We start from the raw sequence: 18,061 nt of genomic DNA, 5'->3' as shown, positions 1-18,061 counted from the left end.
GCAAGTGTTTTACAAAGGGAATGGTTTTGTAAATTAAGCTGAAACTGATGGACAGAGGAGAAAAATATAAGATACAACTTAAGAGCTATCAGCTATACTAAGATTTTAACTCTGAGATTATGTCAGTTAACCTTTGTTGGCTGTTTTTCAGTCCATTTGTATTTAATATTTTTCAGAATACAACACCGATGAACATTTCATATGGAAAACAGCTTTAAAAAATAATAGCGGGTTGCGGAATGTTGTTTCTGCTTCATAAGCAGACAGACTGCACATTGCAAAATCCCAGTTTAATCACAGCATATCTAAAGAGCTGCAATCCAATTGCTTGGCAGATATATTTCAATCCTCTTGACTACCCTTTTAGAATACCACGATATTGAAGGTCCCCGCTGGGAGATCTTAACTGCTTAGAGCTTACAATAAGGACAGTATGGAAACTTGATAAATGCACCATGGCAAATGCACAATACAACTGCAAGTTTACATTGCTTTCAGTTTGAAAATTACAATAAATTAATACGAATAACTCTGTCTTAGTATGTTAATCTGATGAGTAACCAACATACTTCTGATTGGTATAATTGGTGAATAATTGGACCAGTGGTAGTAGCTCTTTGTAATAATTGTACATTAAAATACCCCTTGTTTATCATTACCCTACATCAGGGGTTCCCAAACCTTTTTTTACCTGAGGCCCACCTGTTCAGCTGCATTAGACACTACAACCCACTATTAGCACTTCTAAAGAAAAATGACAAATTTAAAGCATTTTTAAACCTGCAACACTGTATATATATAAAATAAAAATCTGAATGGTTCTTTTTTCATTTGAATGTGGTCTCTGGTTTACAGGAGTAAACAACAGAAACTAATGACAGATTGAATTAAATAATGCAAATAGACAAGTCAAAAGCATAGTATCCCCCCAAAAAATACTATAGAAGTCATTTAAATAGGCAAGCAGTGTGGAGTAGTGGTTAGGGCTCTGGACTTTTGACCGGAGGGTTGTGGGTTCAATCCCCAGTGGGGGACACTGCTGCTGTACCCTTGAGCAAGGTACTTTACCTAGATTGCTCCAGTAAAAAGCCAACTGTATAAATGGATAATTGTATGTAAAAATAATGTGATATCTGTATAATGTGAAATCTTGTAACAATTGTAAGTCGCTCTGGATAAGGGCGTCTGCTAAGAAATAAAAAATAATAAATAATAATAATAATAATTGCCTGGCACTTACGGCTGCTGTACATGCATTTCTGAGTGGGAGTATACATACATTGTTTGCATTAAGGTTAACATTCTTATGCTGTTAGCCAGCTAATAATTCCCAATGATTTATTGAACACCTTAACTTAGACTAAGGCATAATGAAGTCACATATAACACTGCAGGCAAGTAAAGTTATTTTAAAGGCCTTTTAATACACACAGTATTGATAAGGTTGCAGCTTAATGGAAGGTGGGTTTTACTGTGGGCTAAACACTACAACATTTAAAGGCATAACTCTATACAGTGTTGTTTCCAAGATACATAAAAGCTGTTGCAAACTTTCCTTATTATACCAATGAGTATATATGTGTATGCGTTTATAATAATAATACTACTAATAATAATAATAATATTAATGATGATAATAATAATAATAATAATAATAATAATAATAATAATAATAATAATAATAATAATAATAATAAAGCTGTCCAACTACAGTACCAATAACATAATACCTATAGGTTGTATTCTATTTCTTATTGAATAGTCTAATAGAGTCATGAGTGATATGGTTCATTAGAAGTTGGGTTTTCAATTACCAAATATTAGCCTGAGGTCTTTTTGACTACAACCTTGCCGTCAAAAGGAAATCTGACATATCTTGACTACAGGCTAGAATGGCTAGGGGCTAAAAGTCAATGGCTTAAGATGACTGAAAGGCAATACTGTGCTAAACCTGCCTACCTTAGCCTTTTCAAACCAAAATGTGATTAAGACATGTATCTTACAGTTTGAACCCTTAAGCCTGATTTAATATTAAACATGTGAACAGTGTGTAAAGGCTCATTTAGTTTAATGCTTTAATCTTGGAGTCAGTAATACAAAAATATCAACAGCATCCCTACCAAATCATTTTAGAATACACATGATTAAAACCTTGTTATCATAAATACACAGAATCTATTGCATTTGATAATTATCCTCCTGCAGAACAGCCTCTGGCTTTTAAACTCAGCAGAAGGCCAGGCTTTGGCGCGTACACCTCTCAACACAACCTTGCAGTTCACTGGAACCTGGGCAAACTGTACAGAATAAGAGCACATTGATAAAAAGACTAAGCAGGGTATAGCAACTCAGACATTTAATAATGTACTTACTTCTTTTCATTAGGTTATTGTAGTGATAATACATTATTAAGAGTAGTACTTATATATATATATATATATATATATATATATATATATATATATATATATATATATATATATATATTAGTTGAACAGTGGGGCCTCTGTTGGACATACACCACTTTCTTGTAATCCTGTATTAGATTTCATTACCACCTCTCCTCCACCTAAAGCTTTGCCAGCATTTCTGTTCTGAAAGCTTAAAACAAGTGCTGTTTTCTGTCTAATCTTGGCAACATTGTTCCAAAATGAAGTAACCACACCTTTGTAAGGTACATTGGGAGGTATGTCCCCTTCACGTTTGTGTGTGGTTTTAAAGATGGAGGACGATCTATTGGTGCACACATGCTAACTGGTTTGGAGCAGTGAGTCTGAAGGCCAGATGCTTCTTTTCACATGGGAGTCAAAAAAGCAATAAAGCCAGCTGTCGTTGAATTCTAATTAAGACAAGCCAGCTTGACATTCACAATCTCAGATTGAAGTGTGAAGGTAGAAGGTTGATTGGTGTGCTAGTTTAATGTTTGACAGGTAGCTAACCTGAGCCTTTACAACCTTGCGAAAATGTTTGATAATTTCTTGCAAGTAATCATTGTATACTATGGGTAATACAATAGTGATGTTTGTTTGTACATTTCAAAATAATAATGTTTATTCAGCTTTAAATGGAATTCCATGCCAGCTTTTGGAATCGTTTTAAACTGATTAGTGTTGGCGTAGTACATACAGAATACAGGGAACCTTCTAATATTCTTACAGAGAACTAGCATTTAGACCATGTAGAAGGGTGAGTCGTAAACAGTAAATACTCTTTAGTAAGAAACATTTAGCATTAATAATGCAAGTACTGCAACAAACAACAGTGTTTAAGGTTGGTCTCCAGATTACTTTAAAATTCCTCCTGAATATTGTCTTTACCATACATCACACAATATTTTTTTTTCAAGATATATAATTAATAACCATATTTTTATAACTTCCTAATTGCATATCCTGTAGATATAAAGTGTTGAATGGTTTGATATACCGTTATATTAATTTAAAAGCTGTTGTTAAAAAAAATACATCTGCTAGCATTCAATTTGAAGCAGATGCCTTTTTGAACACATTTTTTAAAATGTTATACTGATTTATAGACAAATATCCCTCTCTCATAAGAATTTTGGTATTCAGAAAATAACACTTCCTGCTGCTGAGAAAAATAAATTTAACTGGATTCATATGTTTCATTGCAGGTTCTTACGTGGCTTATACATACAGTATATGTGTTCATTTCTCAATATCAATGTCCAAGTGACATACAAAATACTACTTTAGATTTTGCAGACTTAGATATTACAGTACCTTAGTCAATATAAGCTAAACTAAATTAATTCATTTAAGTTTATTTTGGTGTTTGGGAATTTAGTGGTTTAGAAAAGGGACGTATTGTGACAGTGGAGAGAGCTTTCCCTCAGTGAGCTCATAGCTCTGCCAACCCCAGCCTTGACAATATTCCTCAGTTTGAGACCAACAAACATTTTTTTCCAAATTCACACCCAGGCTTCCAGATGTAAAAGTCTACATATTAAATGTATAATGTAATATAAATGTCAAATACATGCTTTTATGTTTTCCCCTGTTGGCTTGGAAATGTAATATTCATCTGCTTTTTATTGATGTGAGGAGAAGTAGGTTACATTTCTAAAAATCTGTTTCTCTTTTCTGTTGCAGCTGGGGCTACGTACATCTTTGGCAAAGGGGGAGGGCTCATAAGATACACATGGCCAGCCAATGACAGACCAAGTACTCGCACTGACCGCCTTGCAGTTGGCTTCAGCACATCCCTGAAGGATGGGATCCTGGTACGGATTGACAGCGCTGCGGGCCTTGGGGATTTTCTTCAGCTACATATTGTAAGTACATCTTGAGGCCTTCTTCACAGCTACATATGTCTCCTGGTTGTTTCCATGCTATTTATTGCCTGTAGCTACCCCTAATGTGCTAGCCCAAATACATTGCCTGGAACATGAAACAAATCAGATATTAACATCTCAAATGTGTGAAAATCTGCTCTATTTTTGCTGCAGTCATGAATTCAGAGTTTAACATCAGGGTCATTGCACAGATGGCTACAGCCTCTACTTTATTTACCCAATTGTGATCTTATCTTCGAAGCTCACCAGGTTTTAATTACAGTTGTAGGCCAAATAATCCTGCCAAACATCCATTCCTGGAATCACAGACAAAGTGACCCTGTGTTGAGCTGGGAATGATTATCTACATATATGAACTCTTTGACAGATCAGTATCAGTCAACAATATATATATATATATATATCCTCCCTGGTAGCAGATGCCATAGAAATAACTGAAGAACACATTGGATAAAACAATTATTGTACAATATGTTATCTTCAGTCTTATTATATGAAACAGTGATCTGTAGTTCCTATTTTCTTCTTCTCTCAGATGCACAGTACTAGATCACAATTGCTCATATGTGATCCTTTAAAAAAGACTTAAAATGGTATACTCACATATTAATCCACAAAGTACTGTAATAAAACTGCATATATTAAACTCGCAGAGCTTCCAACAATACTGGCTGCTCTGTGTTGTTTCAGGCTGAAGAACATTATAAACAGGAAATGTTGAGATGCAGCGAGTGCCTAGTTCAGTGGCAGACTTGTCAGTGTGAGTCTGGCCCAAACAAGTTGGCTGTACTGTACACAGGCCTCCTGTGGTCGAAATGCTCTTTTCCAATCACCTCCTTCTAGGATCTTAAACTGTGCCTCATCAAGCCTTTTCTTTAAGGTTAAAGACATGCAACCTGCAGTGCATCCTCCAACCTAAAGCTTGAGGGGAGATGTGTCACCAGAAATAAATGTCTTCTAAAATCTAAAGGAGCAGCTTTTAACAACATGATAATAGGATGATGATAAAGTAGACATTTTATATTACATGTTTCCATTCTGTTTAGTGTTAGATTACACAAGATTACAAATGATCACAGAGGAAATTGCTTCTTTTACATCTTAAAACACCCACTAGTATTGGTAGTGCCCTTATACTGTGCTTGTATTGCACTAATTAAGATTATACTACTGTTTGTAGAACCTGAAGGTTTGTGATGTACTGACCTTCATGTCAATGTCAATCAGTAGACTAGCAAATTAGGCAAATTCTCTAACTTGCTTCTTAGTGTTAGAATATAAAAGAAGAAATAATTCTGGCTGTACAGAGTAGAATGAACAGCTGGGTTTGTGATTTCCCTGTTGTAGCCCCTAATACATTGGCCTGAGCTTTCCTTTTTCCCCAGAATAGGTTTTGTTGAGCCATAAGAGGATACAGACACATTTTAATTTTGTGTTGCAAATGGATGCAATGCAAAGAGAGCCTATAACTGAACTGCCCATAAAATATGACTCCTGTTAGAGTCTGATTATCACTCCCTAAAGCAAGGATTGCCGCCCATACATTTTTCTACAGATATTAAAAACTGATCTTGCTTTTCATAAATGGGAGATAGTGTCAAGGCGAATGAAACACCTTGGTGAAAACACAGTGCTATCACCTTTACGACAATGGTATCTCGCAATGCAGACACCATTACATACAGCCTTATCTCTGTTGTGTTGTCCCTTATTGGTTGGCAATTAAAAATATTCCCTGCCTTGTGAAATCTGCAAAGCACTGGAAAATACATTATAATTTGTTCCTGCAAGATAAAAAGCATGGCTGCATTTTAATATTGCTGTATCATTTTATTGTAACAACGCTACATGTAATTTAGATTACTATTACCAATGTATGTTAGAAATGTGTAATTACAAGTATACTTTTGGTACAGTGGTTGCTGGCTTGTGGGGTTGGGCATGTAGAGCTTAGATATTGTATGGGGTGAAACAGAACTTCTCCTTTTATTATGTAGTTCTAAGAAGTCTAGTGTACAGTATGTCAGTAAAAAGATCAAGGGCATATTTGAGCTCTTGATCAACTGCTGACTGTCTTAAGGCACGTTGCACTTTGGAAAAAAGGAGTTTAAGACCTAAGGGCATGTTACTGGTTAATACAGGAGCTTTCCTTTTATGCTTTCATAGTTTTCTAACCAAGTTGTTCATACTAGCCTAAAGACAAAATCAAAATAGACACTGTATGTTTGAAACATGTGGGGTAGCATTTCACACCAGCTATAGGTGTGTTTAAAGAATATATATATATATGGCATATAATTGCACTATAGCCCTGAAGTCCTTAACAACATTCTGTATTGATAGCAGCAGTACATATATTTTCAATCTCTCATAGCTACGGTATATGTTCTCAAAGAAATCTCTCTGACCTAGACTGACGTGCTCACCTTGTCATCACGAAGAAACTGTTTTCCTCATCTTTCTGAAGCTGTTCAATAAAACATATATGGACTGGATACTGGATATTCTGTGCTTTGTGGACAACTTGTGTCCCTTCATGACAATACTGTATAGTTTCCTTTGGCTGAGGGCTATACATTATCTATATATATATATATAACAATGTAAACTTCTTACAGTAAAATATTTATAGCACCTTAAATCCTTAGAAAATATAAATGTTAAATTAAGGATTGTATTACTGAAAACCTTAAATAGTGCCCTTGAAAGAAATTAGCTCATTTTAGCTGAACGCCACTTCCAATGTGACAGATTATTGCAGCCCAAGTGAGCCCTTGGTAACATCCACCTTTTGTGGGTCATTTAAATTTACACATCATAGGTGTCTTAACAGTCATCCTGATTATATTCCCAATTCTTTGGATAGCGTGTTTACAGTACATCTTGGATATTTTGCATTTCATTAACTTCTAATTGTTCAGCTGCTTTTTGCCTAAAAAGAGGAAATGTTTTGTCCTTAACAAGCCTAAAACATGCAACAAATCAATAGAAAAGTAATGTAGCACCAATATTGATCAACTTTTACTGTCCATTAACTTTGTACCTAGTGTCTCGTACCATTAGGAAATAATCAACACTTTAAAGCTTGGCTTGATATCAGGGGATTAAACATTACATTCCTATAGATGTATCAGTTGCCCAGCAGTATGAATTGACCAGCTGACAATGCTAGTTTGGGCCACTTAAAATGATCTGTGTAAAGATATTTATGGAATAACATGGTCAGCGTATAAATAATTCAGAATTTCCTACAATGCACACAGGCTTTGTAATTAACCTGCTGATTTAAGAAGACAAAAACAACACATTTTTGACTGTGAGCTTTCAGCAGGAGCTCTGTGCTTCATAAATAAAACACAGTGATGTGTTATTTATAGTATTATATGAGCATAAAGAAACCCGGGAGTACTACAGTATAATGTTAAAAAATAGTATATTATTTGCTTTTGTGTTGTAACAATTGTGTAGTCCAAGGGATAGGGGCAATGGGCTCCTTCGTCATTCCATCGTCATCCAGCTTGCTATTTAACCCCCCCCCCCCCTTTTGCCAGCACTGCAACGGCATCTCCCTCTAGGACGCAGGCAAAGGTGGCTTTGAGCAAGATGGACCCTCAACCAAACGAGTACCACCCTCTCAAGAAAGAAAGCATTAAATTACAATCTCCCTGACTTTTCAGACATTACTCCTGTGCAGTGAACTTTAGATTATCATTTATCCTACACAATTCACTTATAATTTAGAACGGGAGTGATGGACAACACTATCCAATGGCATTTAAGAACCCTTTTTTCTCTCCAGGCCTGTTCAATTTTGATAACAGCAGTGGTCACTTAGGAATAAGTCTAGACTATAGACTTCTACCGCTTTCAGTTCACCAGTGGTTGATGAAGTAGTATTGCTTAAATTATATTTCTGCTTCTTTCAGATTTTACAGAACAACATTTTTATGTTAGAACATAAAAAGTATCCTGTCTTTTAACCTGTGTGTTTACACCTTGGAATCCCATCCTGAACTTTGTTTCAGGGATGATTGGGCCCTTCTATTTTCCACTGTGCTAATTTAAATTAGTCAAAATGAGATGCTATATTAACACTTTCTGGAATTAAACCAGTTTCACAGTCTCCTTTTACTCGTATGCATTTATTTTATTATATTGGGATATTTAACTCAATAAAGGTCCAGTTTTAACAAAGCATAAAGGAAATTGGAACATCCTGATTAATACCTTATCAACGGAATTGTTTGAAAGGAATATCCTTACTTTACACATTCTTAAAAATATAGAGATATAGATGTTTCTATATTACAGTGCAGTGACAATGTCTTTGAAAAGAGATTTGAAAATGTACCTGACAATACTTCCTTAAAGGATTTTTTTTTTACAAAGTGTATTTATTGTATTTATTCTGCAATGTATGCAGTACAAAAACGTTTTAAATAGATATTAATTTATTTTGTCCTGTGGTTGTTTGTATCTAAAAATAACCTTTAATATACCAACGTTACAATATCCAACCTGCTTGCCAATTCAGTAAGAGGCTGTGGTAGGGGGTTCTTTTTTGAAATCCCTTCACATATTGACAGCAAGAAAAAGGATAACTTGTCCCTTCACTGTTAAACTTGTTGACTGAAATCCTATAAGAAAGATCTAAATGCACAGAAAGTCAATAGTGTTGATCCCTCTTAATCACCTGGCCCATAACTACATATTGCCTGTCGATTTTCAATTACACGAACCTTCCCTTATTCATTGGCATGCAAAGTGCATTTCTAACTGCTTTAATTTAATCTGGGGGAGCTTAAAAAGGCTACAGCAATTACTTTGGCTTGTTTCGTCCACCGCAGTTAAAGGGAATTGTGACGTTACGTGTTGTAACATTTGAGTGATTTACATTTTTAGATTTCTTATTGCATAATGGCATAGAGGAATTAAAGACTGTTAAGACCCATGCAGTTTCTTTTATATCTTTGCCTAACAGCAATTCATGTTATATGTATTTCAAATGTACTTTTTCTAAAGTCCCTGGTTGCAAAAGAGAAAACTTGAAGCATTGCATTATCTGCCACTTTACTGGGAACATTTAATTATCACCAGCTAGTACTGGGGTCTAAGCAAGAGAAAAAAAATCACTTTGGCACTGTGATCCTAACAAGAGAAGCTGTAGCAAAAATACTATAACTACAGTACCTGTTTTTCAGCATCACTGTAACATGGTAATCATTAGTCCAACTACTCTCAACTACTTCTGCAATCACTGCAAATTACCAGTAACTTCAGTTGTTCTCCATGTATAGTAAACTCCATTATTACCACAAAAATCATAATTACACTTGCTTCATTAATCAATAGCTTTGTTCACAATGGAAAAAAGCAAACTTGTACGTTGTCATCGTAACTTTGTAAAATGACTAAATGTTTGATTGTCCTGCTTTTTTTAGGAGGGTTTACAACAAACTTTTCTGTGTTCTGAGGTGGGCGTCATTGTACTTTAGTTAAGGTTAGGCTATGCTAATACTTCTGAAGTCAGGCATTGCAGTAAAAGTAGCAATGGTAATCAGTGTTCAAATTAAAACAATTTGGGACATACAGTGGTAGATAGGGTCAGCTTTTACCTGTCGCAAGACTATGAAGCACCACCAAACATTTTGAAAAATGTGTGCCTGCGCTTTTAGGACAAGTCAGGGATTTTGGAATGAGGTACATACACTTGGTATTGTTCTTCTGTTTGGTTTTCATTTTGCTTGTGACTGTGCAAAACGATTAATGTCTCAACTGAATAACTGGTGTGCTTGAAACTGTGTATACAGTGTGACTTAATCGTGATAAGCAATTCCTAATCCTTCTGGGCCATTGTCATTCAGAGTAAATGAAAAGCAAGCAATCATTGCAATGTATTGAGTTTTTAATAGACCTCATTTACTTGCCACACCCTTGAGAATTTTTTTTTTTTAAGCTTCATAACGGCTCATTTCACATGCTCATTGATTTTCTTTCTTTTTTTTACTGTAATGAAATCTTTTGTAGTTGTAATAATTTTATAAGTTCCATTATTTTATAAAATTGACAGTTGCATGTAAGGGGACATTTTAGACATGCAAATATAAGTTCCTAAGAGTAGCATTACAATATTGTTTAAGTTCAAATACTGTGTCCGTATAAAACATAATTAGTTGACATAATTTATACATGTTTTTCTGGTTTCCTTCAGTATTAACTATAAACAAATGTTTGTTTGTTTTTTTTACAAGGTTTGCACATTATTTTCAGAAAGTACATGTACTTTCCCAGTTTCATGTTATTAATAATGTGCAAGTGTGTCACGATGCTTGGGCTCACAATAGCATTCTACCAAAAAAGTCAATTAAACTTTTTTTTAATTATGCGATTTCTGCTGGACAAAAGATAAAATGTTCATTCATTGGATTAGGTATAGGGCAGACATACCCCCCAGACCCACTCAGACCCATCCATCCGCCGCCTACCCCCACCCTCCTACCTTCCTTAAGCAGCATCGTGTCATTCACTAGAATAATAATTACAGCAATGGCATGTTTTTTGACTTCATTATGCAAATTATTCAATCACAGTACACTAGTAATACAATGTTTATATTTATATAACAGAACCTTGCCATCCTTGATCATATTTGTATTGTTTTCTATTAGTCAGGTACTTTTTTGTCCCTTGAGTATCTCAGCAACTGAGCCAAGGCCAACTTATGAAAGACTGGTATTCTTTTGATCGATTATATATATAATATATATTTTTGTATGTTTTTGTGTAGAAAGATTAAAATCAAACCCAAATCTAATCTTATCTTACACAAGGAATACTTGTGAGCAGACAGAAATGATGTAAAATCTCAGCAAAGATAAGAGGCAGAAATATGATGATCGTGAGGCATTTCCAGAACAGCTCAAGGATATAATTTGATTGATTTTTTTTTTTTTTTTTTTTTAGCTCTGGCCAGTATTACATTGGTGACAGGTTCAATCAAACTTACTACAGCATGGGAAGCTAACCATGCATGGAAAATACATGATCATACCGTATTTGTTGTCATCATTTTTCTTGAGGTTCTGTAGTGTTCTGCTAAAACAGGTTGGAACATATGGATTAAGAATTTCAAATTAGGTAGATAAACAGGGCTAGCAGATCTGATACGTCAGCACACATTGGTGTTCATTTTCAGTCAATTGTGGGGTTTTTGTTTCAAAAGACTTTGCATGTATACCCAGCTATAGAGAGCATAAACAAGAATTCCAACCGCCCCACGCATGGCAGACTTCAAAATGAATTGTCTCCAATGACATAAACAGAGCAGAGATTACTTGCAGATACCACCCCTTGTAAATATCTTTACAAGTTGAAAAGGAAATAGTAGCATTTGCATGCACAGTAACCAGCAGTCATGAATTGTTTTATGTAGCAGATCAATCCCACTATCTGCCCGGTGTTCTCCACTTTAATTAAAAACATTTTTTAAAAGCTGTAGATAGCCCATAATTTAAACGACATTTCAGATAAGAGAATATAAGCATTTACTGTAGGGCTGAAATTAGCTTGCATGGAAGAAACACATAATCATCTTCAGAGTAATTCTAAAGTTATTCACTGAGCATCACTGAACAGCTGTGCATTTGAAAAAAAATATATATTATTGTGTTTCACATGCTGTTTCTGCCTGCAGTATTGAACAAAGTATTTTTATCAGTTCAAAGGAAATAATAATTCATTGTCAGATATAGGGCCCGGTTTTCAAAAGGGGTTTCATTTTCGATGGAAATGGCAAAATCTGCAGAATATTTCCACCTGTTAATCCGTTAAAAAATATCTGGCTATTTTCTAACGTGATCCTCCATTTCATGTATAATTTTCTGCAGTTCTAAATGAATAAGTAATGAGTATTTAAACGGTTTTATCCACCAAAATAATACTTCCGGTTCAAATGTCTTAACAAATGTTATATAAACACAATCGAAAATTTTACCAAACCAGCACAAAAATGAGTCAAAACACAAATGCAAAAAACAAGGGTAAATTCTTATTTCCATTCAGTCTGATGGACGGGTGGATGGTTTGGTCATTTTATTTAAAAGCATATGTCTGCAACATATTTATTACTGCATTAACACGATGCTGAAGTTAAGGCTTTCACCCCTTATTTTAATATGATAATAAGCACTTGTAATCAAGGTATTATTTGTATGATTAAATCTGTTCATGGCGTTCAAGTTACAAAAAAAAAGAAAAAATACTCTTTGGCACTTTTCACAGACCAATTTAGAATAGAGACATAATTTCATGTTCCCACATTCTAGGATGGTTCAGATGACTTGTCCTAAGGCTCCTCTGAGGCTGTGACTCGAGACAGAGGTTGTGTAATGAAACCCCCCAAGATCTTATCGATCTCGGACTCCGTCAGATTTGTCCAGGGGCTGAAGACAGATAAATTGTTCTCAAGTTATAATAGAATCCAATTGTTGCAATTGGCTCTGAAAGTCAATCTGATCAAGCTTGATTGTATTGTTTAGTTTAGTTTTGAGATCCTCAACTAGCAACCACAAATGTTCAGTGGAAAATATTTATTTATTTTTTACTTTTTCTATTGCTTCTCATCCTAAGGGAAAAAGGGTGGACTTGTGAAGATATAGAGGGAACTGAATATATAAAAAGTAAGAATATAAAAAGTAAGAATGGTTTGGGGGGACTTAATTGAATTTTGTAAAATCCTAAATGGAGTTGAAAAATGTAACCTAAGGTATTAGTTCGGCAGAGCACATAGACTAGAACAAGCGGACACTGTTGGAAACAGAGGGTAGAAGGCTCGTCATTCACAGAAAGTGATGAGTGTGTGGAGTGGGTTACCAAGGTACTTTTGATGATGAATCATTGGGATCCTTTCAGACCAACTAGACAGTTACTAGGAGCATTAATGAGCCAAATAAAGACATTTTATTGAGAACATATAGAGGATACATCAGGTTATTCCACTAATAAGATTGGCCCAAAGTTACGAATGGGTTGTTAAAGGCTAGCTTGATTACTGAAATAACAAATGCTACACAGATGCAAGATTGCATTTCTAGTACGTACACTTAATTCAAAGTTTCCATTTATTTTGTATCATTTTCAAAAGCTTCAAATGGCTTGGAAAATGACAAATATAATGAAAAAGGCAAATATATTATTTTAAAGCAGAAAATGTAGACTATAATTTTATCATTCCCATCAGAGAAATTGACAGTAATTGTATTTGCTGAGAAAATTACAACTAGTGTCAGTCAGCCTGCGCCTTTTCCAATTACCTTTGGCTGTCTGTTAGGATCTAAATTCAGAAAGGCACATTTTTAATTCATGCTGCTTTTGCAGATCTCTGGACTCTAAAAGATCTTTTTCAGTTTAACCAATGGGTAGAGATGAATGCAAGGTTTATTAACTTTACCAAGTCAGTTACTCAAAATACTGTATTTTCCATTTGTGCTAATGTAATAGCATTTACATGTTCCAATGCATTACATTATAAATGAGCTATACAGTAAGCAGTTGTATTATTATTATTGGTGTAGTAAAGCATGGATCCAGTCTATTTCATGTATGCATATGAGGCTTTTCTCTAAAGCTGTACACTGTATACCCCTGGCAGTTTTGACTCATTAGATAAATTCCATTTGGTAAGACATCCTTGCTGGGATTTCACTTCTGGGTCTTTTGACTGACGTGCCCAAATGTATACAGTATAGACTGCATGATAAACCCTTTGTAATAAAAGCACAGATGTGTCTGATTACTTCACTTTATGGTGTTCAAGTTCAAAAACCAAAGACAGAGACCCGTTGGCACCTTTCCCAGTATGATTGATTAAATCAATTAGAAGAAAGATGTAACTTTTTGTTCCCACATTCTAATGCTTCACAGCAACACTTGGGTTGTAAGCTTATAAACAGCAATGTTTTAGTCTCAAAACCCACTTATATCAAAGCTGCTGTATGCGTGTTCATGTTTGACATACCAATAATGAAGCTAGAGCACAAGAGAAGATCAAATTTTATGTCAAGTCATTTATGTCTAATTCACAAAGCCAGCAAGAACATCCATCGTGAATATCAGTTACAGTTTGGTTTCTGTAGCATAACAGGTATTTGATAGGCAGCAAAATATAAATGTGTTTGCTATTTTAAAAACTCTTCACAAAAGCAGCCAGCAGGTACATAATCCTAAATTAACCAAATACATTTTGAAAAGTCAATTCCCCTTTTTGCTGCTGCTGCAGCTGCTGCTGCTATTGAAAGCAGCAGATAGATTTTTTCCAGCAGATTTATTTTGTAATGTTGAAGTTTATCACTTGAGCGAGTACAATTTATCATCCCTTTCTTGTCTATAATCCAAGCAGAAGTCAATTTGCTAAATGTGCTTTTTTTAACCAGTACAGCTAGTGCTGAGCTCCAGGTGAAGCAGCAGGATCTCATGCATGCTGCACAGAATCAGGAAATATACAATATACTTTTAGAATATACAGATACATAATGGTTAAAAAAAATGGTTATAAAAATTTTAAGAAGAGATAAAATAAGAAAACAAAACGGCATACTACATTTCGAAGAATTTTTTTTTTCTCCCACAAAAATGTAGGCTTCATGCAGAGCACTATTGAAGGATTGTAGGCGCAAGGTTTTACACATTACACAATTCTAGTTTCATAAGATGTGAGATTATGCCCACATTTGCTTTCTCTTTTGTGTTTTGATTGTAATGAATTGAAGTACTTACCCGGCTCCTGCAGGGTTGTTTGATGCGTTCAGCTTTTTCCTGTATACCCAAAAACCCAGGGGCTCAGTTCACTGTTCCCTTCGGAGGCCAAGCTATTAATTGGACATATTAAAATGTGTTTCATACAACAACAATACAAAAATAAATTGTCACTATATATACAGTGCTACCCCGTTATAACACAACCCGTTACCGTGTGGAATCTTTTAGAACACGACGAGGTCGTGGCTTCCATTTCCACCAAAATGCAATCTGACTCACAAACGTTGGGTTTTATTGTTGTTTTACATTACTGTATTTAAACCCATTTAAGTTGAAACTGGGACATATAGTACTTATGAAGCTCCTGTGCTTGAACTTTATTTTTTTCTAAAAGTAAAAACAAAATGTTTGTTAATGTTACAAAACAAGAACGCAAAATTACAAGTGTGTATAAACGTCCTTGGATTCTGTGTTATTCTGTGTAAACTTTAGCAGTTTCTATTATACTGTATTGTATACTGTATATACTCCTAAAATTGTAATGACCCGGGATTTATACTGTTACACGACTGGTCTACGGACCCTGTGTGTGTGTGTGTGTGTGTGTGTGTAAGCAGGGAAGTGGTAAGCTTGCCTCAGCCGGGATTGATTGACGTCCGGGTAGGCGGGGACAGGAAAGCCCACATCAACACAGACAGAGCTGACAGCTGAGTCAGACAAGCTGCTGTGCGAATGTGCAAGACTTTGTTGTTTTTGGTGTGGCACAGGATGACAGGAGCCGGGAATAATCGTCCCAATAAACCGCGGATTCGAGTACCTGCAAATTGTGTGTGTCTCCTGGCTTGAAGTACAGGGGTGCTGTGTACCTGCAGGTGTAATGATAAATCCTGCTAGTTTTGTAAATCTTGTGAGCTGTGTATGTGCCGTGCACTTCGCCCTTTTCACATTGCTTTGGAACACAAACGATAACAGACCAATCAGCGCTGACTGTCATGACAGGGGCGGGATATTTTATAAATCACGTGGTGGCAATCTCGGGAGAGTTGATTAGTAGTTGGAATGCATTATAAGCAAGTGTGTACAGTAGAATGCTTATTGAAAATGTCCCCAAAAAAGAATATCAGATTTTAGCACCGCCTACTAAAATCAGCTAGTCACAAATGCTGCTAACTGGGGGTGCTGCTTTGTGGAGCAATACTACAAATGTACACAGTGGCATTCTGGATGCGCCAGGTGTCCATTCTCTAATGAAAAACTCATCAGCATGACACTGGAGCACAAATCAAACTTTGATGTTTTGTGACCGTCCTTGTCTTCAATGACTACTGTAAATGAAATAGAACAGTTCAACCTGTATTCAAGCAGTATTTAAGCGGATCATAACGATATACGTTACTTTTCGATTAGTTTGCTCTAAACGTTTTATGGTAAGCATGTTGTAAACATTGTAGCATGGACTGTGGTTATTTTTTTTTTTTCACCTAAATAGATAAACAGACGTTGATTCGTTTTATGAACATGTTTAACAGAATAGAAACCGAATGCATGGCTTCCATCATATACAGGGGTTAGAGTTTTGTTCAATGGCTTTCAGCACCCCCACTATAAAAATGGTCCCAGCTCCACTGTTTTTCATTGCATATTTTTTCTTTGTTAAAGTGCACACTATTAGACAAAAGTGTTTTATACAGAATTAAATCCAAAGAATAAAATCATGTAGCTAGATAGATAAAAGAACACTTTTTAGAAGCTTCACCAACAGAAAGTGTGAAGCAGGAGTTTTCCCTTCACATCAAGCTGCAGTGCAGAAAGAAAAGAATATAAACACATAAAGGATAAAGAAATCAGATATTTGAAAAAAAGAAATGTGTTATATCCAGTGCCACTTATCTGAATGCTAAATAAAGGTATAGAAATCTGACAAAAAGCAAATGGTGGCAATTAAAAAATCATATTGAACAGTTTGCGAAACCATCATGAATCCAGCTTTTGTGATGAAATTATTATGGTGTTCCTTTCATGATGCATGGCTCTCTAAACAGATCAGCCAGTTCCCTTGTCTTTATTAAATGTCTCTCCCTTCCTTTTGGAAGCCTTTAAAGAAACCAGCCAGGTAATTGCGTAGCACAGTTGCTGTATTGATTTCTGGGAGGTTGCTAAGGTCCTATTACTGCACTGCTTTGGAGGAAAAGTGAAAGATCCAGGTCAGCCCAGCAATATACAATGGATGCGACTCATCAGATTTATCTTCAAGCTGTTGAATAAGAATCAGATGTCTATTTAAATAAAGACCCTGAAATGGAAGCAGTGTAATTCTTCAGTTTTTACTGTGCTTTGTTACAGTTTATTTATTCCTCGAATGGGTCTAAAGGAGTCAAACTAGCTCATAAAATGTGTGCTTAGCATGCACATATTGAAATTAAGATGAATGTGGCTCTATGCCATATTCATTATGAACTGGCAGAGTTCAGAAATCAAGGAATTAGATAAGTATACCAGCTGTTACTTGAATTTCAAACAATTACCTTCTGGATGTAAACCGCCTCTCGCTGGCACCTTTAACTCAAGCAGTTAAGAAAAAGAGCATTTGTTTCCTAAAACCAATTTACATTGTAACCCTTTTTTCCATTAACTTTGATGCTGCAAAATAGCCATTCATATGCTATGCTAAACACAATTGTAGGGGGGTGCATGTGGCAGGAGAAACCATAGGATATGTCTTGCATATGCCTGAACTACTTTCCTTAATATTTCTCTTGACTTGACTTGATTGGCAGAAGAACAGCCCAATTATTTCTAGCTTGCATTTTGCAAACACAGATTAGCATGAGACCTGAAAGCCAAGTGACTTGAATCAACTAAACCTAGTAAGACCGTATACACTTGAAGTCTGGGTCTCTGTCACTGAAAATGACTTCAAATTATCCTGACAACTGTACAGTCCTGCCAACAGCACACTGCCATATTGACGTTTCTGTCTGTGCAGTGGAC

General features: G+C 35.5%; 1 protein-coding gene across 42 annotated transcripts in view; it reads left to right on the top strand.

Annotated features, from left to right (window-relative positions):
- The window catches only part of LOC117421848 (neurexin-3), a 295,839-nt gene that overhangs the window by 214,520 nt on the left and 63,258 nt on the right, over positions 1-18,061 (top strand). For all 42 annotated transcript variants that reach the window (XM_058987789.1, XM_058987774.1, XM_058987795.1 and 39 more), the window contains one exon: positions 4,113-4,294. In XM_058987789.1, coding sequence (XP_058843772.1) covers positions 4,113-4,294 — 182 coding nt within the window. The remainder of the gene's footprint in view (positions 1-4,112; positions 4,295-18,061) is intronic.

The sequence above is a fragment of the Acipenser ruthenus genome, chromosome 15 (genome assembly GCF_902713425.1).
Source record: "Acipenser ruthenus chromosome 15, fAciRut3.2 maternal haplotype, whole genome shotgun sequence".
Classification (NCBI taxonomy): Eukaryota; Metazoa; Chordata; class Actinopteri; order Acipenseriformes; family Acipenseridae; genus Acipenser; species Acipenser ruthenus.
This window is presented reverse-complemented; position numbering and strand designations above follow the sequence as displayed.